Source organism: Antennarius striatus, chromosome 11 (assembly GCF_040054535.1).
Source record: "Antennarius striatus isolate MH-2024 chromosome 11, ASM4005453v1, whole genome shotgun sequence".
NCBI lineage: Eukaryota > Metazoa > Chordata > Actinopteri > Lophiiformes > Antennariidae > Antennarius > Antennarius striatus.
This window is the reverse complement of record NC_090786.1, coordinates 18,799,856-18,813,623: the sequence shown is the minus strand read 5'-3', so window position 1 is coordinate 18,813,623 and position 13,768 is coordinate 18,799,856. Positions and strand designations below refer to the sequence as shown.

At 41.5% G+C, this 13,768-nt stretch overlaps 1 protein-coding gene across 1 annotated transcript; it reads left to right on the top strand.

Moving 5' to 3' along the window:
• The first annotated feature begins 1,011 nt into the window (after window positions 1-1,011).
• On the top strand, window positions 1,012-13,441 carry LOC137603865 (androgen-dependent TFPI-regulating protein). The gene is made up of 5 exons (XM_068327684.1): window positions 1,012-1,205; window positions 2,342-2,467; window positions 3,042-3,143; window positions 3,233-3,348; window positions 13,198-13,441. The coding sequence occupies exons 1-5, from the start codon at window positions 1,053-1,055 to the stop codon at window positions 13,439-13,441; spliced, it is 741 nt and encodes a 246-aa protein (XP_068183785.1). The 5' UTR covers window positions 1,012-1,052.
• Window positions 13,442-13,768: the final 327 nt, after the last annotated feature.

Below are 13,768 nucleotides of genomic sequence, written 5' to 3'. Positions count from 1 at the left end.
TTCCAAAGGTACACAGAAATGAGGTGTCAGGAAGGATTGTGCCTAGAATGTTACAGAAACGGAGCCCCGTTTTAAATTAAGTCAACTGGACTTAATTGGAAGATTAGCTGGAAGATTTTTCATCTCCCAACCAAAAGGCTTCTTCAGTTCATGATGTGAAGTCAATAGATGCCTTTATTCAATATAGAAATGCACCATGACCTGGATGACTGAGAACCTTCACAGATAAAGTAACAACTTTGATAAGTCATTATCACATGTTCGTTTTGCTTACTTAACATCAAAAATAGACTGAATATGATTTACAAGATGACGTGCAAATGACTTGTCCCTTTCTTTGTGCTTTTTCTGTGTTTTGTGTACTCACTGTGCTGTATGTAGTGCAACAGAGAAATCAATTTCCCTGATGGAACCTCCCTAAGGGATCAATAAAGTTATACTCTACTCTCTACTCTGTCTACGTAGAAGTGTTTTAAAAAACACCTGGTAACAACATCAATCACTGATATTGACTGATTTCCTGATTAGTCGCTGTTTTGTTAAAAACAAACAAACCCCCAGCTGATTTCCATTTTAAATAGAATTTGAGCAGCCATTTTTTCAAGTTTATTTTGATTTTACTCATTCACCATTTAAAGTCATTTGTTGAATTTCTGGTAAATTTGTCGACTCTGAATTGTACGTAGGTGTGTGCGTCAGTGGCTGTTCGTCTTTCATGTGACTTTGCGATGCGCTGGCAATTACATAGACTTCAGTTGATATAATTAAGTAATGGTTGGAGCTTCTATTGCAAAATACTATGAAAATGTTACCCAGTCACATGTTATAAAATGATTACTCATATCCTTATTTAGAAATAGTAAGCCTTTTGTTTGCAACTTTGTCTCCACTGTTCATAAATGTCCTAATCTTGGGCTGCATTACGATAATCTTTAAAGAACCTTTACTGCTTTAAATATCTCAAGTTTGGAGGGTGAAGTGGGACTCAGAGTAGTTTCAGATGGTGTTTAACTTCTGAAGTTCATTTGGGATCAGTATAAGTTTACATTAAGATGACTTCAACCCTGAAGTCGGTGTACCACCTTACATCCTTCAGCTGGTACGTATTGATAGTTAAGAGTCTTGCTGATAAGGATGGAGAGGAATTACCAACAGGAATCTTTGTTTATGGAGGACCTTGGAAGTACCTTACTTTTTTGAATTTGGTGAGTAACATGGCCATACTCACACATTTGATGTAATGTACTTGGTTCAAAAACTGAGCTTATTAGAGCAAATTTTATTGGCAACAAAAAAAATTTTGAGCACAGAAATCAGTCAGCAGTAGCTTTATAACCATGTCTATCGACAGCATCATAAATTAAATGTCAAGTTTAGCAATGCAATTAAGTTTAGATGTGATAGAGTGATCAGTGCTACAATCTGGAAATACAGAAGAGTTTAAAATGATCACAAAATGTGTGAAAATGAACGCTGAGTGAATATGGGACAAATAAACTGGCTTATCTGAATGTGGGATGAATGTGAATTATAGAAACATGCATAAACAGTACACCAAAAGAAAAATGTAAAAGTAAAACACTGATATATTTCCATCATCATGCCATGATATAACTACTGTTATGCTAGGTTTGTTCTTGTTCTTTTTAGCCTGTAGTTAACAAGGAGTCTGTGGTAAATGAGGCTTATTATGAGGTTAAAAGCTGAGGGACATAAAACTGATCCTAACCTTGACACGATGACCCGTATCCATTCTTTTCTCATCATCTTCATCACTTTCTGTTTGTCTCCTTCAGTTGTAATTGCTGCATTCTCATTGCAGAGAGCAATGCATTGAAAGTACATTAGAGTACATTATTTCAACATGTGTAACAACTGCTAATACAAACCGAATTGAAGGAGAAGTGTTTCATTCAGTCTGACATGAGATAGATGGGTTTGTGTCAGTTTATGTCACTGAACTACCAGCAGTCAACTAGTTAATCCCTGGAGACATGCTTCACCAGAAACAGTTACAGCAGCTGCTGACGTCAAGCGGAAACCACTGCGATGAAAAGAGAGTTATTTAAAGCTCACTCCTCCCGCTAACGAACAATGATGTTATTGATCTCATATAAAAATTGTTGATGTTGGTACTGAAGACAATCAATGACTCAACCAAGTTCAAGCAGAGCCTGACTATTATAATTGTGATTATTTGAAAAAATGACCTCAATGATTAGCAAAACCACAAGTTCATTTGTTATATTTTAAGAAAAGTAGAATGTTTACACATATTAAAATATACAAAAGTTATTAAAATGTATACTGGAAAACATTAATGTTGGTTTTAATGTTTCAGTTATTACAAATGTCATTCTTTGGACTGGCAGCAGTGACTGATCTACAACCCGAGGAGAAGTCACAGAGCACTCTGCACCGATGTAAAGACCTGCTCTTTGCAGTCTTTGCTTTCCCTGTGGGCATGGTGAGCAACATGTTGTAAAATCCCTACTCTTTTTAACCCTTGTGTGGTGTTTAAAGGTTTATTAAAAGAAAAGTTATTATTTGAATTGCCGAAAAAATAATCTATTTTTATTAATTTCACACTCTTCACCCTATTATACTTGACACAAGTAATAACGGTGGACATTATAAGTACCTTCATTAAAAACAACCTAGTGTCTAACAGCAGGGGAAAGAGAAACAGTCCTTCTGCTATCTCCACACACTGTTTTTTTAAGGGCTCCTCTGTCAAATTGGCATGAGGGTGTTCATTTGGTCTTCAGTGATCCACTACAGGCCAGCTTAAGATACCAGAACAACACACTGCACTTGAGCCTTGAGTTTTAAATATGCATTATAAATTATAAATATTATATGCTGTCTACATTGTTGGTAATTGACATGGAGTTAATGTTGGTTAAGCAAATGTTTGCACCTGTATTGATTCAAGGCCCAGAAATAAGACTGAGTTAGGACCCAAACCCGACGTAAGGTTGGATATGCAGTAAGACTTGTCCCACATATTAAATCTGTATCCTGTGAATGTCTTTTGTTAGTTTGTTGTTCTACTTTTCTGGACTATCTTTGCCTACGACAGAGAATTAGTCTACCCAGCTAATATTGACACTTTCTTCCCCCCTTGGATAAACCATTCTATGGTATGTAAATAAAAATCATCTGTAACTTTATGTCATATAGATCCTCTTGACATGAACCAGAATGAGTCACTGTGATGCTGTTTCCTCAGCACACATTCGTCCTTCCAATATTACTTGGAGAGGTGTTGGTGCAGCCCCACATCTACCCCTCGACCAAACATGCACTGGCAGCATTAGGACTTGTGGGCCTGTCTTATTTGTTTTGGTGAGTGTTAATTTAACTTTGTACACAATGTAAGGTTACATAAATGAGTAGTATTTTATATCCATAAAATCCTCCTTTATGCGTCCGTCCTTCAGCTGAAGGTACCTTTCATGCTGCTAACAGCATAGCAGTAAGTGTATTGCGGTTGTACCTTGTTCAGACTAGCCCATCAAGGCAGCAGTCATTGGTTTGAATTCAAACAGCTTGAGGGGTAAATACTTAATCAAAATACTCAGTATGGTGCTGATCATTTACACTGCTGGGTCAAAAAAGTGAGACAAACTCATTCATCGCATTTTTCACAATTACTTACACGTGATATAAGCAACCGATTTGCAGTGTTTGTCTATAAAATATATTTAAGCAGCCTTTGCCTTGTATTCCTCCCACAGCTGTTTTAAAATGATTACATGAAAACATCACCGTCAGAGAATGTCTCTGAAACCATGACTGAAGTTTCTTAAATGTTTTTTCTGACTTATCTTTGTGAAATACGCTTCTAATCTTTAATTTCTTCATTTTCTTCATTCAGGAATGTTTTTGATGTGAATTCTTTTTTGTGTGAATCTCTTTTGGATTTTATGTCAACGTGATTTTCTTGGAATCTGGCTTTTATGAATAAATGTTTTTTTTTTAAATTCAAAACTTTGATTTTTAAAATCACATTCATAAAATTTAAAATACTAGATAGTCACGTTGACACAAAATAGAAAAGAGATTCATGCAAACGGGAACTCACATTTCAAAAACAAGTAATAAAATATGTAGGAACATAAGCAAAATATGTACGTGAATTAAACACTTTAATCACATTCAAACATTTTACAATTTTACATTCGATGAAAGCATTAAAGTGCTTCAGAAGAAGATTTTGTGCAAAAAAACTTCAATCACATTTAGAACAATTTACAATTTTTCATTAGATGAAACTTCAAAAACACTAAACACCAATAAACAAAAGGAAATACCATTTAAAAATTAGTGCATTATATATCAGGAAGTTTGCAAAAAGTGATGTGGTCATCAACTAAAGTGCATAGGACATTTTTGTAACACCAGATGTTCCTAAAGTTATTCAGGTCTTTTGCCATTTTATAGAAACCAAATTCTATTTTTAAGCGACATCTGATGTTACAGCAAAAAACAGTAGCTGCTTCTTGAACAGTATTGTTTTCAATTCTCCTCTTCCAGGTCACATAAATTGCGAGTTTTGCCTCTCCAGAGATAAAATTTAAAAGCTGCCACTTTCTCTGATTCGATCTATTGTACCCAGCACCGTAGATGAATTTCCTGATACTAAAATTTTCACAGAACAAATTAAAAACATTCGTTAGAAGAGTGAAGGGCACTTCAAGTCTCCCACACTCACTAAAAGCATGACTGTCTCACGAAGGGGACAGAAGGGACACTGGCTGGACACAGCAGGGTTAAAAACCGAGATAAAAGCATTAGAACCGATGGCACCATGTAAAATCCTCCACTGGAGGTCGGCTGTTTTTTTCTTGAGGGGAGGTTTGTACAGAAGTCTCCACTGTGGGTCAGGTCCATTTCCCGTCATCCTGTTGGCCCAGGTAGTGAGTGCTGTCACACAGGCTTTTCTTGTTGATTACTTTTACACATTGCACAGTATTTTTTTGTTGGCCGTGTGCAGGCTGAGTTGTCGTTCATCTCCGAGGAGAGGACCCTCCAGTTCTCCAAACAAGGGACTGATGTGTACCTCAGGGAAAGGATCTTTGCTGTCCGGCACAGTCCCTGTACTATAGTCCAGGAGGAGGCTTCTCTCCTTCCCGGAGAGTCTTTGCCTCCACAGTTGTAGCACCCTCTGAGCCACCCTGATGGACTGGATGTTCAGCAGGAAGCTCACAGCCTGGGCATCCGCCAACGCTGGCCCGGCGTTGTCCACAAGCTGCTGGAGGGTCATGGTCCTGGTTCTGCAAAGCGCTGCAGACAGCCCAGGTGTGGCTCCACTGCAGACATCCAGCCTGGCTCCATGCACTAGTGGTTCCTTCAGTAACCAGAACAGAGTCAGAGCTTTTTCCTGGGCTGCTTTTAAATAGAGCCCATGACTTAAAAACACCATGATAAAACGGAGGCAAACCATTTAACTTTAGAAACTTGGAATCCATTAAGAACAGTGCAGCATCCAGGTCCAAGTTACACACACGTTTGAATATGCAGCTGGCCACCTCTCTCCACGTCAGATCCGCTGGTCCGGTCAGAAACCGCTGGATGAACTGTAATCTGAATGTGGCTGTTCTACTAGCCAGGTGGATGAGGCCCTGTCCCCTCTCCTCTCGATAAAAACACTCCGAGGCACCCAATGTAGCCCATCCCAGAAAAAGTTTGGTCTGGATTTGGGCTAGAAACCCTGATTGAGGGTCCATACAGGCCAAGCGGTGCCACAGCTGCGAGGCCACCAGGTTATCACTAAAACTTGACCTCTGTATGACATTCTAATGTAAAATTGTAAAATGTTTGAATGTGATTAAAGTGTTTTTGCAAAAATCAAAATCTTGTTTTTAATTTGTTCAGTGAAAATGTTAGTGTCAGGAAATTCATCTACGGTGCTGGGTACAATAGATCGAATCAGAGAAAGTGGCAGCTTTTAAATTTTATTTCTCGAGAGGCAAAACTTGCAATTTATGTGACCAGGAAGAGAATTGAAAATACTGTTCAAGAAGCAGCTACTATTTTTGCTGTAACATCAGCTGTCGCTTAAAACTAGAATTTGGTTTCTATAAATTGACAAAAGACCTGAATAACTTTAGGAACATCTGGTGTTACAAAAATGTCCTATGCACTTTAGTTGATGACCACATCACTTTTGCAAACTTCCTGTTATGTACTAATTTTTATATTGTATTTCCCTTTGTTTATTGGTGTTTAGTGTTTTTGAAGTTTCATCTAATGAAAAATTGTAAAATGTTCTAAATGTGATTGAAGTTTTTTTGCAAAAAATCTAAAGCACTTTAGTGCTTCATCTAATGTAAAATTGCAAAATGTTTGAATGCGATTAATGTGTGTGGTAACTGGGGAGGCTGGCTACCTCAGTTTGACAACGCCACCTCCTGAGACTGGGCAGGAGGACCCACAAAACTTTTCCAAGTGTGGCGTGGCCGACACTATCTTCCCCGCTTAGGGACAATTGATAAGAGGCAGGTATATACAGCTGTATTCAAAATTTATTGCTGCCCCTCAGACATAGCATAAACACAGTTAAAAACATTTCCCTTAAAACATTGTTATAAAAGGCTGGTGGATTCTCCTCGGTCTAGGAAGGCCGGTCCCGCAGATGCAAGACCCCTGCTACGGAGGCCCCTAGTGAGACAAAGGTAAAAACACAGGCCCAATAACAACACAAGCATGCAATAATAAAACTCCACACTTAAATTCCAATAAAAACTAAAATATCACACCATGTTAAAATTGTTGAAAGTACACACAGAGGTCGTGTCTCACCAGTACAATCCCACTATAAGGTGCAGGCATCAGCTTAGGTCCAGCTTTGTACAACGAGTATCCTACGTCAAAGACACAGAGGAGAACCACCAACACCCCTTAAAAAAAGATAAAATTCAGGAGGGCAACACAGAAAAAAATTAAAAGTACAAATTTTCCTATAAAACAGTGGCTGGCCCAGTTCCTTTAAGAAAAGAACAACCATGTTAGATGTCAGCCTCATTAAAACAATTTAACACAAGCAACTGAACGTAACTAAAAGGTGTGGACCTACTTTTTGGTCTCCTCAGCTGTCCCACCGCATATTTGGACAGGAAAAATTGTGGTTCACGTTCTGTCTACCAAACAAACCAGCAATTTGACCAACATATCCCAATGCCTATACATAAAATATTCAATAAAAATGTGTATTTTTAGTCATTTACCCGTACAGCCTGGCAGCTCAGGACTCAGTGAAGTAAATCATTGAGAGGTCGAATTGCTGAAATCTGTGTCCTCCAAGCAATGACAATTATCCTGATAAAATGAAATGGATAGGCATTTAGAAGATCAAATGGCAGTGAGTAACATTCTACCATGAAGTACCTGCAGACAAGTGAGCGCAGCTCCCACAGCCAGCGAACCGAAAACCTCCTACCGTCAAACCTTTATCACCTCCTAATTGGACCCAAAACATGTGACCTGGCCGTTGAGTGGATGTGATGCAGCTGTGTTGTCTGCCTGCCTGTGTAGGTTCCCACGAGTGTTTTTGCAAAAATCAAAAAATCTTCTTCTTCTTCTTCAGGCTAAGACGCAGAACCTTTAACATTATTAACTATAATGGATATTGTGCCTTGCCATAGTGCAGTGACGTGCGGTCGTGGGAGGCACGGCCTCACCTGCCATCATGAAAGTTTGAATGTTTATATTTATCCAGTGATGTGTATTATAAAGTTATTTTCCGTTTAACGTCACCAATTTTATTTTCACATTTATTGCTGAAATACTGAGAAGAGACCTGAGGTGAGGCAGCAGCCAGCCGAGCCTCACCGTGGATTGTGCAATGGCTCACCTAGCTTTGCTGGTTACTAAACAGTGAGACCGTAATGTTATCTCTCTATATGTCGCTATAATGTTCAAATATGCTACATGAACGCAATTTCCATAGTTTAGCTAATGTATATAATGAAGTGTTCTTTTGTCAACAACTTTTTGTGTGTCAAGTCTTACTTGAGTTGAGCGATCCTAAAACTGTTGGGAAGTGGCACTAGGTGGGGCACACAGTTCTCCTGCCTCATGGTAGCCCCTACCAGCTGGTGATCCCAGGGATTCTTCTTGGGACTCCTCGGCTGCAAAATAAGTGACAGCAAGCTCCAATCTATAGTCATTCATTTGTTAATTCCACTCGCCTTGCCTGAATATAAAAATTGAGGATTCCATATCTCAACTCAAAATGCTTTTGTTCAGAAGGAGCTGCATATGGACTTCATTTCTAAGTATACATAATATATAAACAAACATGTAGGTAACAATGTAATGTTTTTAATTAAATGTGCTCATTTGTGTTTTACAGTTTTTATGTGTAAATAATTCTGCTATGAGACGTTAAACATAACCCACTCACTGTTACTAATTAAATGGGGGCGGCAGTGGCTCAGTGGTAGAGTGGGCAGTAGAGTGGGCAGTAGAGTGGGACGTCCAATGTTCCAAGATTCCACCTCCGCCCTAAAAAAAACCCGAAGTGTGAGTTGAAAGTGGGAGGTGTCAGCTCACCTCCGGGGCACTGCCAAGGCACCCTTGAGCAAGGCGTCGTCCCCCTTACAAGTTGCTCATTTGGGCTCACCACGAGGGAGTTACCTCTCTGTCTCTCTCTCTCTCTCTCTCTCTCTCTCTCTCTCTCTCTCTCTCTCTCTCTCTCTCTCTCTCTCTCTCTCTCTATATATATATATATATATATATATATATATATATAAATGTCCCTCTCACCCTTGTGGGGTGGTATCTGTGTGTCATCCTCAAGCTCGGGTCCTCTACCAGAGGCCTGGGAGTCTGAGGGTTCTGCGCAGTATCTTAGCTGTTCCTAGGACTGCGCTCTTCTGGACTGAGGCTTCAGATGTTGTTCCAGGAATCTGCTGGAGCCACTCTTCCAGTTTGGGGGTCACTGCCCCAAGTGCTCCTACTACCACGGGGACCACATTAACCTTAACCTTCCACATCTGTTCCAGCTGTTCTTTCAACCCTTGATATTTCTCAATCTTTTCGTGTTCCTTCTTCCTGATGTTGGCATCAGCTGGAATCGCCACATCTATCACCACTGCTCTCTTCTGCTCTTTGTCCATCACCACAATGTCCGGTTTGTTAGCCAGTAGCTGTTTGTCGGTCTGGAAGCTGAAGTCCCACAGGATCTTAGCCTTGCTGTTCTCAACCACCTTCGGTGGTATGTCCCATTGGGATTTGGGTACTTCTAGTCCATACCGGGTACAGATGTTCCTGTACACTATCACAGCTACTTGGTTGTGCCTTTCCATGTATGCTGAGCTGGCGAGCATCTTACACCCTGCTACCACATGCTGGACTGACTCTGGGGCTTCTTTACATAGCCTGCACCTTGGGTCAGATCTACTGTGGTAGATATTGGCCTCTATTGCCCTTGTACTTAGGGCCTGTTCTTGTGCTGCCATGATCAGTGCCTCTGTGCTGTCTGTCAGTCCAGCTTTATTCAGCCATTGGTAGGTCTTCTTGATATCAGCCACTTCCTCTATCTGACAGTGGTACATGCCGTGTAGGGGCTTGTCCCTCCATGTTGTCTCCTCCTCCTCCTCCTCTTCCTCCTCAGGTTTCTGCTGTCCAAGGCATTCACTGAGCAGTTCATCTGTTGGGGCCATCTTCCTGATGTACTCTTGGATTTTTGATGTCTCATCCTGGACAGTGGCCCTGATGCTCACTAGTCCTCGGCCTCCCTCTTTTCGCTTAGTGTACAGCCTCAGGATGCTGGACTTGGGGTGAAACCCTCCATGCATGGTGAGGAGCTTTCTAGTCTTGATATCTGTGGCTTCTATCTCCTCCTTTGGCCAGCTTATGATCCCAGCGGGGTATCTGATGACTGGCAGTGCATACATGTTGATGGCTCGGACCTTGTTCTTGCCATTCAGCTGACTTCTCAGGACTTGCCTTACTCTCTGGAGGTATTTGGCTGTGGATGACTTCCTTGCGGCCTCCTCATTGTTGCCATTAGCCTGTGGGATTCCAAGGTATTTGTAGCTGTCCTTGATGTCTTCTATCCTGCCCCCTGGTAGGTTGACCCCTTCAGTTCGGATCATCTTGCCTCTTCTTGATACCATCCGGCCACATTTGTCTAATCCGAATGACATCCCTATGTCGTCGCTGTAGATCCTGGTGGTGTGGATCAGTGAGTCAATTTCTCGCTCATTCCTGGCATACAGCTTGATGTCATCCATGTAGAGGAGATGGCTGATTGTTGTCCCGCTTCGGAATCGGTATCCGTAGCCACTCTTTGTGATGATGTGACTGAGGGGGTTCAGGCCTATGCAGAACAGCAGTGGTGATAGTGCATCCCCTTGGTATATGCCGCACTTGATGTTAACTTGGGCAATTGGCTTGGAGTTGGTCTCCAGGGTTGTCTTCCACTTCCCCATTGAGTTCTTGATGAAGGCTCTTAGTGTCCTGTTGATCTTATACAGTTCCAGACATTCCAGTATCCACGTGTGTGGCATTGAGTCGTAGGCTTTCTGGTAGTCAATCCAGGCGGTGCACAAGTTGGTCTGTCTATTCTTACAGTCTCTGTGTACTGCTCTGTCCACCAGTAGCTGGTGCTTGGCTCCCCTGGTGTTACTACCAACTCCTTTCTGTGTCCCACTCATGTATTGATCCATGTGCCTACTCATCTTAGCGGCCATGATGCCTGACAGGAGCTTCCATGTTGTACTGAGACAGGTTATTGGCCGGTAGTTGGATGGGGTAGATTCCTTCTGTGGGTCTTTCATGATCAGGACTGTCCTGCCTTCAGTCAACCATTCTGGGTGCGTCCCATCCCTTAGCAGCTGGTTCATCTGTGCTGCTAGACGCTCGTGGAGTGCTGTCAGCTTCTTTAGCCAGTATGTATGGATCATATCGGGGCCCGGTGCTGACCAACTCTTCATCTTTGACACTCTTTCTTGGATGTCTGCCATTGAGATGGTTACTGGTTCTTGTTCTGGGAGGCAGCTGTGGTCAGTCCTTAGGTCCACTAGCCACTGGGCATCGGTGTTGTGTGATGCTACTCTTTCCCATATGCCCTTCCAGTATTTCTCCACCTCAGCTCTTGGTGGGTCTGGCCGGATGCTATTTCCCTGCCACTGAGAGTACACCTTTGCTGGTTGAGTGGAGAAGGTCTTGTTTATTCTCCTGGCCTCAATCTCCTTGGTGTATCTCTTCAGTCGGGTAGCCAGAGCTGTTAGTCTCTGTTTGGCAGTTTCGAGTGCTTCACGTATGGAGAGCTTGCTGTATTTCCTGGGTGCCCCTTTATTCACCATGTTCCCCTTCTGTAGCTCGGCTAGCTGGCTGACTTCTCTCCGTGTCGCCTTTATCTTGGCCTGTAACCGTCTCTTCCATGGAGGGTATTGTTTGTTATGCCCTGTGTTGATCTTGTATCCCAGCATCTCGAGGATTACTGTTGCTGTACTGTGGATCAGCTTGTTGGTCTCAGTTATGTTCCCTGTGGGGATGGTTCTTATTGCAGCATTCACATCTTCTAGCAGATCTTCTGAAGGTACTTGACAACTTAGCTTCGGTATTTGTCGGAGGCTCCAGGTTTCCATTTGGGTCACGATCTTCCTTCGCAGGTCAGCAGCTCTTGTATTGAGGCTGTCTATGTCTCTTGGGGCTTGGTACCCAATCATGGATTGTGGGGGGGGTGATATCCCCCCGCTGACCTGGCGTCCTGGCTCCCCCTTGCCGTAGCATTGTTGTTGTATTTCATCGATCTCTAGTTGTGACAGCAGTTTTCGGTTACGGATGTTGGAACACTGGGCTAACAGCTGTTTCTTTGTTAGCCTTGATTGTGGGTTTCGAAGCATCCATTGGTCCCACATCCGCCCCATATATCCCCTCTCTCTGGGATTACTTGTGTAGTAGCATTCCAACAACTCCGTATTCTCCGCCCTTGTCCATGTGTGTCTTGTTCCAGTAGCCCATTTCTCATCAGATTGCCCTGGTTCCCTAGCATCTGACGCGGACCTTGTTAACCCGGGCGACGTCCGAGCCGGTATGACTCTGTCATTATTGTGTTCACTCATGTTTGAGGTAGGCTCGTATAGCATTAAGGGTCTTGCCTAAGGACCCTCACTGGATAGTGCCCGCCATGTCAGGGGTTCGAAGCCACGCCCACGCCCTCCTGCATTCCAGACCACGCCCCTTTCTGCATTTCACGTTGACTGGATAGTGTTTGTCCCGACCGGGATTCGAACCCACATGGGTTTGTGTAGTGAAACTGTCTCTTACCCCACAAATATATATATATATATATATATATATATATATATATATATATATATATATATATATATATATATATATATATATATATACACACACATACGCACATACTGTACATATGCTGTACATATGCTTGATTCATTTTACTAAATAGAGTGTGCCATTAATTTCCCTTTGGGCATTTAAACAGTATATGAAATCAAAAATGAGAAAAAAATAAATGGTGAATAAGCTACACTGTAGGTTCATATGTTTGCAAATCTGATTATGATGAAGTCAGTGCCTCACCAGCCATGAACCTCAACGCACGTCACTGCTGTATCTCACCAACACTAAATGCAGATCAGTCGCATGTTATTCAACCTTTCCTGTGTTAGTCAAAGCTGTGAAGCATTCTGGGTAAAACTGTGAACCAGAAATATGATGCATACAATGAATGAATACAATGCATCAACTGGTTCATGAAATATGCATGTATTTGAGAACAGTTTCAGTCTTCAGTGTGAACTTCAGTCAACCCAAAGATGAATAATATTGTGACATGGACATCAGGACTTAGCCAGTTGCCCTAGTGCGTCAATTCACTTCAAAATGAAAAAGAAGAACATCAGAAAGCACTTGTCAATTTTTTCTTTTTAAAAAAATTCAAGCATGCATTACACAAACACAGATCTCAAAGTTTTGGATTTTATTCTGAAATATTTTGCATTAATTCAATACAACAAAAAACTTGCACAAAGCATTCTGAAAAGAAGTTACTTTGGGTTTGTTTGCCCTGGTGTGGACAATGCTGCCTACTAATCCTTTGTCTGACTGTAAAAAAATATCATGCATTTAGATGCAATCTTTTTTATACATTTTACTGTTACAATCTTGGACAACACAAAACAAGATGAACTCTCTAAACATGTTCTGCAGGATTATATGGGTGTACTTGTCAGTCGGGATTTGGGTGTATCCCCTTCTTGGCCACTTCAGCACTATTGGTCTGGTTGGCTTCTTCTTTTTCAACATGTCAGTGGTGACCTTGCTCTACGTTCTAGGGGACAAGCTGAACAGCTATTTGTGGGGTAAGAGACAGTTTCACTACACAAACCCATCATCACATGCTCCTTTTGGCCCTCTGTCTTTTTCTGTCTTTCTCTGTGTCTCGTTTAGGTAAAGAGAATCAAATGACAACTGAAGCAAAGTTCAACTTCGTCTCATAAAAATACTGGAACGATCAATATGACTGCAGCACGTGGAAGAAGCTTCTTTCCTCAAGCTAATGTTTCTGTATTACACTAAATTTAATTATTTCCTCACAAATTATTTGTAGCCACGGTTACCCCTCTTAAGTAATAGTTAGCTGTACTTTAGAGTTGTTAGCTGCTGGCTGTACTGAACCTTAGACCTGTGCTCTAATTTTAACTTTTCAGCTCAATGTCCTTTACTGAAGCAAACCTCTGTCTGTGTGATTAATAAAGATCTGATAATTTATTAGAAAGAA

Excerpts from the sequence above, each read along its gene's own strand:
- LOC137603865 (XM_068327684.1), top strand. The coding sequence starts at position 1,053 with ATGACTTCAACCCTGAAGTCGGTGTACCACCTTACATCCTTCAGCTGG. Across the intron at positions 2,468-3,041 it reads TTGCTTTCCCTGTGGGCATG|TTTGTTGTTCTACTTTTCTG; the intron begins GTGAGCAACATG and ends GTCTTTTGTTAG. Across the intron at positions 3,349-13,197 it reads GGCCTGTCTTATTTGTTTTG|GATTATATGGGTGTACTTGT; the intron begins GTGAGTGTTAAT and ends CATGTTCTGCAG.